This window comes from Belonocnema kinseyi, chromosome 7, assembly GCF_010883055.1.
Source record: "Belonocnema kinseyi isolate 2016_QV_RU_SX_M_011 chromosome 7, B_treatae_v1, whole genome shotgun sequence".
Classification (NCBI taxonomy): domain Eukaryota; kingdom Metazoa; phylum Arthropoda; class Insecta; order Hymenoptera; family Cynipidae; genus Belonocnema; species Belonocnema kinseyi.
Genome location: NC_046663.1, coordinates 136,702,094 through 136,717,067, shown reverse-complemented (window position 1 = coordinate 136,717,067; position 14,974 = coordinate 136,702,094). Strand labels below are relative to the sequence as shown.

The 14,974-nt window shown below is 34.9% G+C and overlaps 1 protein-coding gene across 6 annotated transcripts in view; it reads right to left on the bottom strand.

Annotated features, from left to right (window-relative positions):
• LOC117176015 (CCR4-NOT transcription complex subunit 10) overlaps nucleotides 1–14,974 on the bottom strand; it is a 266,901-nt gene that overhangs the window by 157,374 nt on the left and 94,553 nt on the right. For all 6 annotated transcript variants that reach the window (XM_033365963.1, XM_033365966.1, XM_033365960.1 and 3 more), the window contains one exon: nucleotides 5,842–6,258. In XM_033365963.1, coding sequence (XP_033221854.1) covers nucleotides 5,842–6,250 — 409 coding nt within the window. In that variant the 5' untranslated portion in view covers nucleotides 6,251–6,258. The remainder of the gene's footprint in view (nucleotides 1–5,841; nucleotides 6,259–14,974) is intronic.

Sequence of the window (14,974 nt, the reverse complement as noted above, 5' to 3'; positions counted from 1 at the left end):
CAGGCGTCATTTGAAGGATCAAGCTCGATGAAAATGGTTCACATTAGTGAATACTAATGCCATCTCTTAGAATTTTTAGGTACTTATCAGACTGCCTAGTACATCCGCAGTGAAGATTTCAAAATCCTTTGATTTGAATAAAAACATTGAACCTACTTTTAGTTATTGCACCGTGCAGTTTCTTGTTTTTACAAACTTACAACAAATACTGAAATGCAAAATATGTGATGGTGACATTCAAATGTATAAACAAGATGTCAGAGGTCTTGGTTTCAAAGAAATTGACTCCTGTCCCGAAATCGGGAAAGCCTATGAAATGAATCGACGACTTGTATATGCAATGAGATTACTTGGAATTGCACTTGCTGGATTGCATACTTTTTGCGGGCTGATAGAATTAGGCAAAGGCATTAGCGAAAAATCGTACTACGATATCGTCAAGCAGATCAGTATGCAGTAGGTGTTTTCAGCGATGTAATAGGAAGAGCTGCAAATGAAGAAAAATACAAAAATACAGTAGCTGGTCGTTCACAAAGAGAATTTTGCAGTATCGGGCGATGGCTAGTGGGCAAAGCGAGGGTTTTAATCTCTTGTGGGCATCGTTTCTCTAATTTTCAAGTACACGAATACAATCATTGACCTAAGTGTACAATCGAGTTATTCTCTCAAATGTAGACGCTGCAAAGGTAAAGACGATAACGTTAAGCACGAAGAATGTTGGGACTCGCATGAAAGTAAATGCTCAGCTAATTATACGAGAAGCACAGGAAAAATGGAGGTGGTCGGCCAAGTTTAAATATTATATCGGCGATGGAGATACGAAGATGTTTGCTTCAGTTTAAATTTTACCTTTAAAAAAGCTGCTGATGCAGTTGAGAAACAGGCCCCAAAACCATTGGTCCCGCGCCGAGAAAGAAAAAGAATCAGCCAATTCAGCCAAAGAAAGATTAATTGGCGAAGAAATTAAAGAGAGAGCTCTCGCTTTTTCATGGATTGGCCATTCGACGCAATTCAGAATCTGTGGAAGGGATGAAGAATGAAACCTGGGCAAGTTTTTATTACAAAATTTCAGCGGATAAAAATCCCCAGCACACACGTTGCTCTATTGGACCTGAATCATAGTGCAAATGGCTTAAGGCTGAGGGTGCTGACACTTTAACAGATTTCCAACATCCCTCGCCGTTAGACGACGATGTTGAAGAGATCATTACACCGATTTCTGAAGATCTGTCAGCGGATGATCTACTCCTCCGATGCTTGGTCAATAATACACAAAACAACAACGAAAGTTTTAATAAATGCGTATCGTAGCTGGCCCCTAAACACATGTTTAGTGGTAGAATGATTACACAGGACCACAACCCGCCTAAGCCTGCAACATAAGAGGCACTAGGTGTACCTCATGTTTTTGCGGTCGCTAAATCCGAATCCGGTGTCCATTTAACGCCATCAGGTCAACATGAAGGTCAGTTCAAGGTCAAACCTACAAAATTCATCGCTTACCAACTAAATTAGGGTACATTTAGGTTCAGGTGACCGCTGAATTCGAATCCGATGTCCGTTCGACACTGGAAGATCAGTATCAAGGTCAGTTTAAGGTTAAACCTGCAAAATTCATGGCTAAATAATTAAATAAGGATACCTTTAGGCTTAAGTAGTCGCTGAAGTCGAATCCGGTGTCCGTTTGACACCGGCAGGTCAGTATCAAGGTCAGTTCAAGGTTAAACCTATAAAATTTATCACTAACCGACTAAATCAGGCTACTTTTAGTTTTTGGTGGACCTCTTGGGATGAGGGTTAAGAGATTTTAATGGTCAAATTTGGAAAAACCTGAAGTTTTTAAATAAGTTCTGTGCTTTTTAGAATTTGCTTGTCATTCAAGAATGCTATAGTAGCAGGTACTTTTTGAATAAATTAAATTTGAACTCGCTTAATACAGAGTGAGAAACGCTTGAAATTCCGTTGAAGTGGTTTCAGCATTACCCATTCTGAACCACGTAGAGGTATCACTTCTTTCAGAACTTACCCGTTATAGAAACGGGGGTGTGCCAACGCCAGGTTTATGTGATGTATTAAGTGTGATTTCATGACTTGAGGGTTCACGCCAAATCATAGGCAGAGAGATACGAAGTTTTTTTCCTAGTAGTTCCAATGTCTGATAATGTCACTTAGACAAGTCGAAAAATTGATATGCGGAATGCAAAAATGAGCAAGACTTTCTTTTGCGCTACAATGAAAATTAATGTACATATTTTTTACAGCATCTGTTAAAGACATTTTATTTTTGTGTATAATGTATCTACCACGAAATGTGTCTCGTCTATCACAAGGTGGTATGGTAAAGTAGAGAAGGTGGTTTAAAGGGATATTACTAAAAAATGAAACTATATAAAATGCATACCGAATAGATACAATCTTCATTAAACCTATCTATATAAAAACTTAATTCTAAAAAAGATTAAACGCCAATATAAATCTAGCGCGGAATATGCCTCATCTATGAATATGCCTCTATAAACGCTTCAAAAAAAGCTACATTTTAAAATGTTTTCAACAATACCATGACAAAATGTTATGTAAAATTTTTTAGGCATGATTAATAAAATCTTAAAGGAGGTGGTGAGAACATTGTTTTTATTTATGTCATTACTTAAAAATTCAATTACGACCGTAGCTTACTTTGTAATAATTTATATAAATGCTGGCGGACCGAATGAACGCAATGGACACGCTACAGCGTATCCTCTAAGTATCCACATAGTATCCCTCGTGTATGGTGCAAAAAAAAAGTAAAAAAAGGAAAGGTGGGCATTTAACTTGTTGAAACTTAGATTCTACGTTAAATTTTCTATTAGAATATCATGGAGTAATCGCAATAGTTTTTTTTTGCAACGATAAAATGTTTTAAAAAGTATAACGTCTGCAACGCCTATAGGTTATAGTTTGGTTATGGTATTGTTGAAAACATTAAGAAAAAGTAGTTTTTGTTCAAGCGTTTACAGAGATATACTCCTCTACATTGTTGGTGATATTGATATTAAACATTACTAGTGAAGTTTTATACAGTATTCAACGTAGAAATCTATTTTTCTTACTAAGAATTTATCATTTGGGGTAATTTTTCTTAAGTTTGTATATATAGTCGGTTAAGGATAGTCTCATTGCTAGATTAATCTTTGCGTTCAACCTGTTTTAGAATTAAGGAGGTACCATCGCTACAAGAATTTCCATTACCATTTCAACCAAACCTTCACGATATCTAAATTTGATCACCAAAATTACTTAGTTAAAATCTCAGAAGCCTAGGGTACTTTATAAATAAGTTATTAACGTTTTTAATTTCGTCATATTTAACATTGCGTCTTATGAGAGATGGAGTTTTTGAGCTCTTTACTAAGTGATATGTAAGTAACCACCATTAAGATATTATTGATTTTTTAAAATGAAAAACAAGTATTTCAAAATTGAGGTGCAAAAATAATATTAACCATTTGGTTCCTGCATGTACATGAAAAAAAAATTAATCACAAAACTTGCGCTTTTGAACGTTGAATATCGCAATCTGGCAACATCGCGAGGCGCGATAAATGTACACCTCAGTCAGCCGTTGATACGAGTGTAGGTATTACGACTGCGTAGTCGACTTATTTTGGCAGCAGCGACGATACCTCCTTAAGTTTGTCCATAAGTAGGTTTACTGAAGATTGTATCCGTTATAAATTTTAATCAGTTTCATTTTTTGGAAATATCCCTTTAAATCACCTTGCCTCCTTCACCATACCACCTTGCGATAATCGAGACACATTTTGTGTCGTATGTGGTAGATACATTATGCCCAAAAATAGAAGTTCTTCAACAGATAATGTAAAAAATATGTACACTAATTTTTATGGTGGCGCAAAAGAAAGTTTTGACCGTTCTTGGATTCCTCATATCTTTTGTGCGACTTTTGTAAGTGACATTAACGGACATTGCAAAGACAATGGAAAAAACTTCGTATGTCTTGATATACCCAGTTATTGATTCAGTTACGTATCCAGTATATACCAGCAACATTGAAAGAGATAGTTCTATGGAAAAAAGCAATGCTGTTGCCACCATTACATATAAAACTCGGCTTCGTGAAACAATTTGTTAAGTCAATGATAAAAACAGAAAGTAATGCTTATAAGTATGTTTTTGAGAAGTTTCCTAAACTTTGCGATTGGTTGTTGAGGGAAGCTTCAATTGAGGCAACGTTTAATTTCAGTGAGCTTGCCTCCATCTTGATCTTAGAAGTGTCCCATTACTATACGGTTGAAACTTCAAGCAATTTATTCTGCAAGAATTCTCTGAAACATCAGACATGATTTCCTGATCCGTAGTGTTAATCTTAGAAATCCACTGATGCAACTTGCTTTCAAATTCTTTAAAAAGGTTTCTAATCTATTCCTGCGCTTGCACGACCGCTTCCCTCTGTGCTTGTAATAACCACACTGTTAATCGCCTCGATGTATCCATGCAGCAGGTCCGCAGCAGGCACAGAGGCGGATGAAATTATTGTAAGTGAAGGGTTTGCTACCTGATCCTTGCCGGCAGGACCGCTATTTGTAATGGAAATTAGCAAGATGCCTTGATCTATACCTGAAGTGTCGCCAGCATTCAGCAATTTGCAGTTGACGCAAATGGAAACAATTAATTCCTTCTTCAGACCATCCACTGCTTTTTTTGACAATCCGACATAGACGCATGCTAAGTGTCTAAAAATAACACACTTTATGGAGGAATCAGCGCCCAGTTATCCTCTAGAGATTGTCTTATTGCACTCGGGATAAGCACACATCGTTGGACATACGTATTAGTCACATGAGAGCTGTCGAAGTGCGAAACTCGAAAAAAGTATTTTAATCACCAAGGAACCCAAAAATAAACAAATGCAACATATATACTGCACTCTGAACACGAATCAAAACACTGTGATACAATATAAAGTCAAAAATTGCCTAATAAATAAGTTATGGCAAGAATAGTGCAAGACGAAGCAGAAAACACATCAAGAACCAAGCAGGGGCGCACTTATTACTAAATGTTAAACGTTAAACGAGATACAATAGATAAATGACAATAACTTTATACATTAATTTGATAAAATGTATTAATACTTACCACGTAAATATTAATTTCCCAACACCCGCAAAGAAATTCACACTGTCCATGCATGTGCATTGGACGCAAAACAGTTACTTCAAAGCAATCAGAGAAAAATTAACTGGGGCTTTTTTTCTTTCTACAAGGGAAAAAATGTAGCTTTTGCGGTAAGAAATAAAATAACGTCAGAAAAGTGGCACGGTCAAATGATATCTTTTCTCGCATGGCAGGATTGCTTTTACAGCATCGAACATTGTATTTTCTGAGGTATTTTCTCAGGATAAAGGCACAACTGTGATTAATACGCCAGAATTACGGTTAGGATAACAGGCAAAAGCCTGTTACAAACGCATAACATGCGATCATGCTACCATACGACGATTTTAACCTGCTTTTCATCCAGAAACGTAGAAACGTTATGGACATTAAAATTGGATTTTGCGTCTATGGGGCACGTTTCTTTGTCAAAGAGGTTAAAGCACGGGTTAAAGTTATGTGTTAAAATAGAGAAAAGTGACGGCGATAAAACGTTATCGCCCGAGCTGTGTGAAGCAGCAAAGTTTTTTTCTCTTGTTAATTCTTTTTTTTTCTTAACGGATGGCTGCGCCCCTGAAACCCCATGCACACAAACCAAGGCTGTTCCCTGGAAATTAGAATATTAGTACGGTAATTTCATAGTTCTGAAAATCATAGAGGACACAGTAAAATACCAACCTAACGGCTCGATTAGAGAGAATAATCTACTCATTATTTGAAGTGCAGCATTATATTGCCTCGTATGATACAGTAAAATAGCTTGATTGTATCTCATAACACATTTTTCAACAACATCCGCAGCATCTGCCGTATCTGTGCTTATTAATTCTCCACACATTGCGTTTAAACTTTTTTTCACAAGTTCAGTCTTTTTCAAATCACTTTTATAATATTCAGCTACTACTTTATTATGCATGACCTTCACATCCTTTGGCCTCAAGGCTTCTAATCTGTTCAAATAGGTCAAACATAGAGCATAAGCACCTTTCTGAAACTCAGAAAGAGCGTTTGCTGCTAAATCGCGCTCCTCATCTGATGGAACGGATGCTTCTATGTCCTTGATCTGCGGCTCCGCTGGTTCATTCATGATGAATACTAAAAAAAAATATTATTAATATTATTATAGTAATTTAAATTATTATCAGGTAGATAACTAACAGATAAGAATAACCGTTGTTATAAAACAGTATATGAAACACAACTAAATAACCTGAATGAAAAAAAGATGAATATCAACGTAGAAAGTCTCAAAGAAGAACTTTTCATCTTGAATTTTTCAAAAGTTGTTTCAACAAAATAACATGGCAACTAAATTCGAAGGTTTTTCCGTTTCTTAGTTGTTTAAGGAAAACGGAATTTTTCAACCAAAAAAATATCAATACTTTTTTGCGTTAAACTCGCCAGATTTTCGCCGGGAATTTATATTTTTTCTTGGAATTTTCATGTTACATTTTGACAACTTCCAGTAAGAAAAACCTTCGCTAGGGATCAAAGAAGTTTTTCCAAAAAGTTTGAGATCTTTTTTATCAGGGGGAGAAAGTGAGGGTGATGTGAAAATCATGTACGGCGAGCTACGCTTGACTTTGATCACGAGTACATGGAGCGACGGGTTGTCGTACAATGGTATATGATCGAATCGAGCTCAGCAAGCCGTAAATACTTTTCACACCACCCTCACTTTTTTCCCCCTGATAAAAAAAGATCTAAAACTTGTTGAAAAAACTTTGATTCCCAAGGAAGATTTTTCTCACTGGAAGATGTCAAAATTCGAAACTTCCTCACACAACATTCTCGTTTGTACATATGCATGCCAGATTTCGAAGAAAATATTTTTGAAAATTCCTTATAGAATTATAGGAGACCCGATGGGGTCTTTACGGGTACTTTGTTGAGGCTTCATTCGGTTCCTTCGGTCCTCCAGGGTCCAGCCGCCGGAGGAAGCCGTAAGCTGTCATTTGGCCTGAGTTCTACTGCGTTTTTCATCCTACTGGAAACTCCAGCGTCAGATACCTGAACTCTTGAACCATTTCTTCTAGGTCTTCTGACTCTTTGTTTCCTAACACTTTATATCCTTTTCCTATTGAGTTCAGAACTGAATCACAGTACTTCAACATTGAGAAAATGAGAAATTTTAAAAATAATAAAATTATACTTTGCTTTTAATTTTCGAAGCGATTTGTGAATGGAATATAAATTATTTATTTTATTTGGATAATAAATAATATACGAGACATGAGTTTGGTGAAAGTAGTACAATGGGTCGTCAACATACAGGGGTCCGAATCTGCGACCATTCACCCTGACCACTAACTTTCATTTGTACATAACACCTAATACAGTTATCCAATTTCGCTTTTTATGAGGTTTTTAAAGAGGCCTTTTAGTCTTGATTCTTCATTTTTAAAAACGTTTTAGAGGTTTTTGCCAAATTCGGCATTTTTTTTCCTTTTTTATCATCGTGATAAAATTTGTTCTATGATCAGCATTTCCAGACCTTACGCAAGGGGGTATTTGAAAGCAAAAAATGGCATTGTTAAGTTAATTGTTATAAACAAATTAGCTTAGCAAATATTCTACACTATGGATAGACTATGGCCAGTGATGTTTAATAATGATGAACTTGCCAAATGAAACTTGTACTGGAAAAAATCCATTTATTTCGTCACTTATTCGATCCATCTCAAACCTGCTAAGTTCCATCGAAACCATGAAAATGGTTTCATCGGATTGCGTACCATCTGGAAGTTTTTTTTTGTATGCAGTTTGGTCTGATGCCCCATCACAACCGTAGTAAACGTTTTACTGTGTGGCCTAGTAGTGGTATTAATTAAATAGTAACAATCTTATTGGAAACAATAATTGCAGAGGCAGGAGGATAACATTTTTTTCGCTTCTGAGAGCTTCTGATGTGGGACACAAATGTCGCATCTTTAGCCTTTGCTTGCAATTGCATAACCTCATATTTATGATTCGATAGTTTGGCGTCTTTAAGAAGTGAAAGAGCTTCGTCATCGGCGAATCAAATTATATTTGATTCAATCGCATCTTCCGCGTAGTCTAAAATTCGATTGTTTTTTTTTTGCTAATTGTATTTTTCCAACAACTCCTAGATTACTAAGAAATGCCAATGAAATTCGAAGCTCTGAATAAGTTTCCTGAAGTGCTTGAATCTTTCTTCTTTTCGACGACTTAGAAGTGTCTTCAAAATCTTCTCGAGAACGTCATCCCACATTTGATACAGTTAAGGTGACAGTTAATTCGCTTAGCAGCCATTTATTGTATCTACTTTCAAAAATGTCTCTGTTGTGAAAGCAAGTCCTCCAATTTTTTTTCAATGTAGGAATGAAATGACGCAATATTTTCTCCTTAATTATTTTCATTTCTTTATCTTGAGTCGTATCATTTTCTTGGATATAATTCAATAAAGGAACAGATAAGTTACTGTCGTTTGTTTTGAGATTTAGGATTGAAATATCATACAGCTTTTTTATATGTTAAGGGTACTCGTTTTTAAAATAATATCATACTAATATAGTAAATTAAAATTTAAGTTACATTAAATGCATAAACCCTTTGATGGCACACTTCCTGACGCGTAACATAGCTGGCACACTGGGGTTTTTTTGGCTTCAAGCGAAAAAGGAATTTTTGTCGGGGTTTTGAAAGAGTACCTGGCTAAGGTGGTAATACATTTTCATGAATTTTCATGTCGAGGGTCTTTTCGACCCCAGTATGCCATCGAAGGGTTAAAGGTCATACACACATACATATGAATATGCATACGCATATATATGTATAACCTAACTTATATCTATTAACTATGAAATTCAAAGCATGAAAAATACGAAGAACCTGAACGGACTCAAGAAACTGAAATAAATGTTATGCAGTGAAACTTTGAAATTAAGAATATAAGCGCACAAAATGCGTTTAAATACGTTTATAGTACGTTGCATAGCACATAATATGAATTTCTATTAAATGTGAAATTATTTCCGATAAGAGCTACATAAAACTTTTTTTCGCGTATATATTTAATGCATCGTTGAAACAATCGATGTTTCCAATGACAGAAAGCGAAATGCCTTCATGCGCTTCCTATCCGGTTAGAAACAAGAATTTTCACCAGCAGACAACATATTCTCCTTGTGCTTAACCCTTCGATGGCACACTTCCCGACGCGTAACATAGCTGGCACACTGGGGTTTTTTTGGCTTCAAGCGAAAAAGGAATTTTTGTCGGGGTTTTGAAAGAGTACTTGGCTAAGGTAGTAATAGATTTTCATGAATTTTCATGTCGAGGGTCTTTTCGACCCCAGTATGCCATCGAAGGGTTAAAGGTCATACACACATACATATGAATATGCATATGCATATATATGTATAACCTAACTTATATCTATTAACTATGAAATTCAAAGCATGAAAAATACGAAGAACCTGAACGGACTCAAGAAACTGAAATAAATGTTATGCAGTGAAACTTCGAAATTAAGAATATAAACGCACATAATGCGTTTAAATACGTTTATAGTACGTTGCATAGCACATAATATGAATTTCTATTAAATGTGAAATTATTTCCGATAAAAGCTGTATAAAACTTTTTTCGCGTATATATTTAATGCATCCTTGAAACAATCGATGTTTCCAATGATAGAAAGCGAAATGCCTTCATGCGCTTCCTATCCGGTTAGAAATAAGAATTTTCAGCAGCAGACAAGATATTCTCCTTGTGCTTAACCCTTCGATGGCACACTTCCCGACGCGTAACATCCTGACATCCTTTGTTCAAAATTTATTTTAAATATGAAAAAAGATGGTAGAAGTTAAAGAATAGCAAAAAAAAAGGATAAGTTTTACTTTATCACTCAGAGATAGTGTTTTATACGTCATTTTCTCTGTAATTTTGAAAGCGTTGAACACAGAACTGCACGAGCACACAGCCTTTATTTGTATTAGCAGAACCACATTTGCATTACACGTCAACCCCACCCTTGTGACACACGCCAATCCCAGCACTCACAACGGGTTAATCACATTCAATCGTCTAGGTTATAAATATGAATTTTTTAAAGTATGTTAGTTACTCAATCAGATCCAGATTATACGAAAGAAATTCTTCAGACGCATCACAAAAACACCTAGATATACCAAGAACTCTGTCCTTCATAAAGAATTTCAATTACCTTATATTTCAGAGTATATCAAAGAAACCGCCACTAAATTCTATGAATCAGCATCACCATCACCTTTTAAACATATCTAACAACGACTTTCATTTTTCGACCCCTCTACCCGTTCCGTCACTCTTAAATCAAGTCATGTCAAATTTCTCTCAGATTGTGTAACAATGCCCAAACGGGTAACGCACCCCCCCCCCCCCCCCCCCCCTACTTTTTTGCGTTACTCACTGCCGTACTTCGAGTTACAGAGCTTATGATCACGGCGGAGCTTAGATTATTCTTCGAATTATCGTGGAATTCGAATTATCGAAAAATATTAACATGGGAAACGTCGGTTTTCAGCCGACGCTGAAAAAAATTCAAACTGTCGAAAATTCAAATTATAGAGGTTCGTATCGTCGAAGTTTCACTGTATTTATATCTAATAAAACAACAGGAATAAATAGAGAAAAAAACTCTTTGAAATGCAGGAGCAAAAATTTTCAGAGCGAATAAAATGGTTCCAAATAATAGGAATAATTGCTGGAGGCAAATGTCTTTTTATTCAAGTTGTATGAATGCCTTGATGAGAAATAAAAATATGAGTATTACATATTACAAGGCGTTACAAGACGTAGGACCTGCAGTTACCTAGGGAATGTGTGCAAAACGAAAGACAAAACGTTTTCTTTTCTTTTGCATGTATTAATGAAGTGTCCTTTTGATTTAAATGTATCAAAGAAAAAATTTGTTTACAAAATTAATGAAAAATAAAAAAATCACATAAATAAACATCATCCATCTGTTGGCAAATATTATATTTACATAAAAGGCGGAGGACCTACAGCTAGTTAGGGAATGCGTGCGAAACAAAAGACAAAACGTTTTCTCTTGTTTCATATGTATTAATAAAATGTTCTTTTGTTTTACATCTATAAACAAAACAATTTTTTTACAAAATTAATAAAAAATGTCGGACGATATTTTTCCACCATTAAACATCACTGGCGAAATAATTTGTGGAAAATTAAGAGAAAAAGCGATTTTCTCTGGCTTTGAATGTATACACTAGGCATTGTAAAATATAATTTGTTTATAAAATAAGAAAAAATATCGGACGATATTTTTCCACCAATAAACATCACTAGCGATATAATTTGTGGAAAATTAAGAGAAAAAACGATTTTCTCTTCCTTTGAATGTACACACTAGGCATTGTTTATAAAATTAATATAAATAAATCAGATAACAAATTTTTATGATCGAGTATTATTTTTTCGATTAAATAAAGTAACTTTAAAGCAAAAATTTACTTTGCAAACCCGCCTAAAGTACAATATCTGGTACGTTTCACACATAAAACGAAAATCGCATTTTCTGCCGTTCCTTGAGTTTGAAACCCGCATGCCAGCGACTTTTATCATCTAGCTAACATGCCAGAGTGGCCCTCTAGTCCGAATTTTTTAAGGGTATGTGACACACACAGATGCCTATATTGCCGACCTCACTTTATCAGTTCAATGAATTTTTTTTAACTTGAAAAATGTAAATTCAAACAAAATATCGGACTGAAACTTTGGAAAATGTATCAGAAGACCATAAAGTAAGAAGTTTTCTTATATTTTGAAATATTGTTTGTAATTTCCATGTAAAACATTTAATTTATTTTTATCCACATGTACTATATAATAAATTGTTAATTGTATATCTATAAAAATGTACAAGAAATGAAATTTGTTTTTAGATTTATTTAGCGGTGATAAGAGAACTCACCCTTTTCTGAGCAGTTTACACCAAAAAAATTTGATTATTGAAAAACAAAATTTATTTTGCTAAAAATTGTTTACCTAAAAAATAATTGATGAAAAATGTAATGCACATTGTCATCAATATTCCCTATGAACATAGAAAAGAGAACGTTGACTTTTTAAAAAGTTTCTTTCCGTCGAACTAAATATTTACTATACGACGTATTTAAGATATCGTAAAGACACCTTAACGACATGGACATAGCATGTCGTAAAGTTGTCGTAAAGATGTAACGATATCGTAATGACGTCACCAAACTTTGTGCCCACTGGTATGGCTGCCTCTGCATTTGATATCTGCGCGCATTCTTCCCATTTTTGAAAAAATCGTCACACATATTTTTTACGTACAAAAGATACACGATCTCTAAAAATATCACCTATTTTTCAGTTTATTATAGTTTTTTTTAATTCTTTGTAATTTCCATGTAAGACATTGATTTTATTTTTATCGGCATGTACCATACAGTAAACTGTTCCTTGTATGTTTATAAAAATGTACAAAGAATGAAATTTTTAATTAGATTTATTTAGCGGTGATAAGAAAATTCATCCTTTTTCTGAGTAGTTTACACAAAAAATAAAAAGTTTAGAACGTGGTCTTTTTTAAGAAATTCCACTCTTATCTTCTATCTTTTGAAAATGTTTTAGAAATATCAATAACGTCGCCAAAGACATTATTTTGCAACTGGTACCCCTGGTGGAACATAAAAGTTTTTTAAAGAAGCAAGAATTGTAAAATTTTTATCGATTGTGGGCTTAAAGTTTCAGATAACATACTAATTAGAATACAGGTGCGTCGCGTCACCCAAAACACGCGGAGTACGTTGAACCGGGCGCGACTTTGAAATAAAGCTTCTTGATCATGGCGGATAAGGGTAATGTTGACGAAAGTTCTCAAAAGAAAGATAAGAAAAGTATATAATTGTCCAAATCCTTTTTAGAAAGCATCTCAAATGAAACGGTAAAATTTAACGATGTAAATAACATTCGAGATAGAATAAAAAAGACTACGAGATGGCGTTTACACGACATTTGCTAGCAATAAAGAAATCCTTACTTCCATGCACAAAAAAAAAGACTATACCAAAAGTTAGAAGGTCCATAAGGAGTTGAATAATAGAATTATTATCCAATTATTAACCTTGCTCTAATTAGGAATTATAAAAAGATCAAACAGCGCCTATATTTACCCGGTAGTTATCACCACAAAAAAAGATGAATCGATACGAATCTGTTTATATGCACGGAAACTGAACGATTTAATGACCAACGATTATGAATTTTCAGTACCAACGGAGTTTCTTTTTCAAAGATGTTCAGGCACCAAAGTAATGTCAAAACTAGATTTAGTTAGCAGTTTTTGGCAATTGCCACTTTACGAAAATCCTATGAAATATACTGCATTTTTAGACGAAGGAAAATGTTATGAATTTAGGGTCCTGAACTCAAATTTCTAGGGCACATTTTAACATCTTTGGGGATAAAACCAGATAAAAAAAAAGAAAGTAATTCATGAATTTCCAACGCCGAGAAATTTACCAGAATTGAGAGGTTTCCTAGGGTTGATAAATTACTATGCAAAATTTACCAACAAACATGCTCAGTATATAATACCGCTTCTTAAATTTCGAAGAGTAGGAAGCAGATGGATTTGGGACCCTGAAAATATGAATTCAAAAAAGTTAAGGGGATGTTTGGCGAATTCCTTATTCTCGCTTACCCCGATTTAAGTAAACCCTTTTACTGACACACTGATGCTAGTAACGTAACATTAGGAGCCGTGCTTTAACAAACAGATGGAGAGGGGAAACACCTATATTCTTTACGAAAAGAACTCTCAAGGTATCTGAATTATCGTACTACACCACAGAGAAACAGCTATTAGCAATTGTGTGAGCCCTAATAAAATTTAGATCCTATGTTTTGGGTGCCAAATTGATCATACAAACTGATCATAAGGAACTCACTTTCTTCAAAACCTGTAAATTGGTAAGCTGAAGGCTTACCCGTTGAATCGTGGCCATCCAAGATTATTGGTTTGTAATACAACATGTTGAAGTAAGGAAAAACATACTTGCAGATATTTTGAGCAGAATACCATCCCATGAATCAGGATATCCGTTTGACTTGAACAAAAGAAAAATTTTCTTATACGCAATGGCAAAAAGATCGTCATCTGAGCTACAAAAACGATTAAAGAACTTTATTCAAGAGCAAAAACAAGACCCTATCCTACAGCAAAGGTTTAAAGAAATTAAAGGAGAAAAAACAGAAAATGTAAGATATATGAAAATCGAATATATCTGAGAACCAAAGGAGGAAAGAAACTTTGCCTAACCAAAAGAATTATCTACATTATTATAGATGAATGCCACGAATTAAATGGTCATGTAGGTGCTCCAAGAGTTTTTAGAATGCTAAATGAATACTTCTAGGATCCTCATTTTGCCAAAACATTTAGAAGATAATTAGCAAGTTGTGACTCATGTCAAAAGAACAAAGTCACCAACCACACGTGTTATGCAGAACTGAGAAACTATGCTTCAAAAAAACTTGGAGAAATCCTCTCAATCGATTTCTATGGGCCTCTGACAGCTTCTATAGGTGGTTTAAGTATATTTGGTCATCCATAGAGCAATATTGTTGAAAGAATCCACAGAGAAATGTCGTGATTTTGAGAACTCTCATGAAAACCGACACAACTCTTGGTGGAATTGGATGAGAATCATCGAACATTGCACGAATGAGACTTATCATGAAACAACGAAATTCATTCCAATTGAAATCCAGCTGAATAAAAAGGCGAAAAGAGCATGGGAAAATTGGCTTAAGCTGC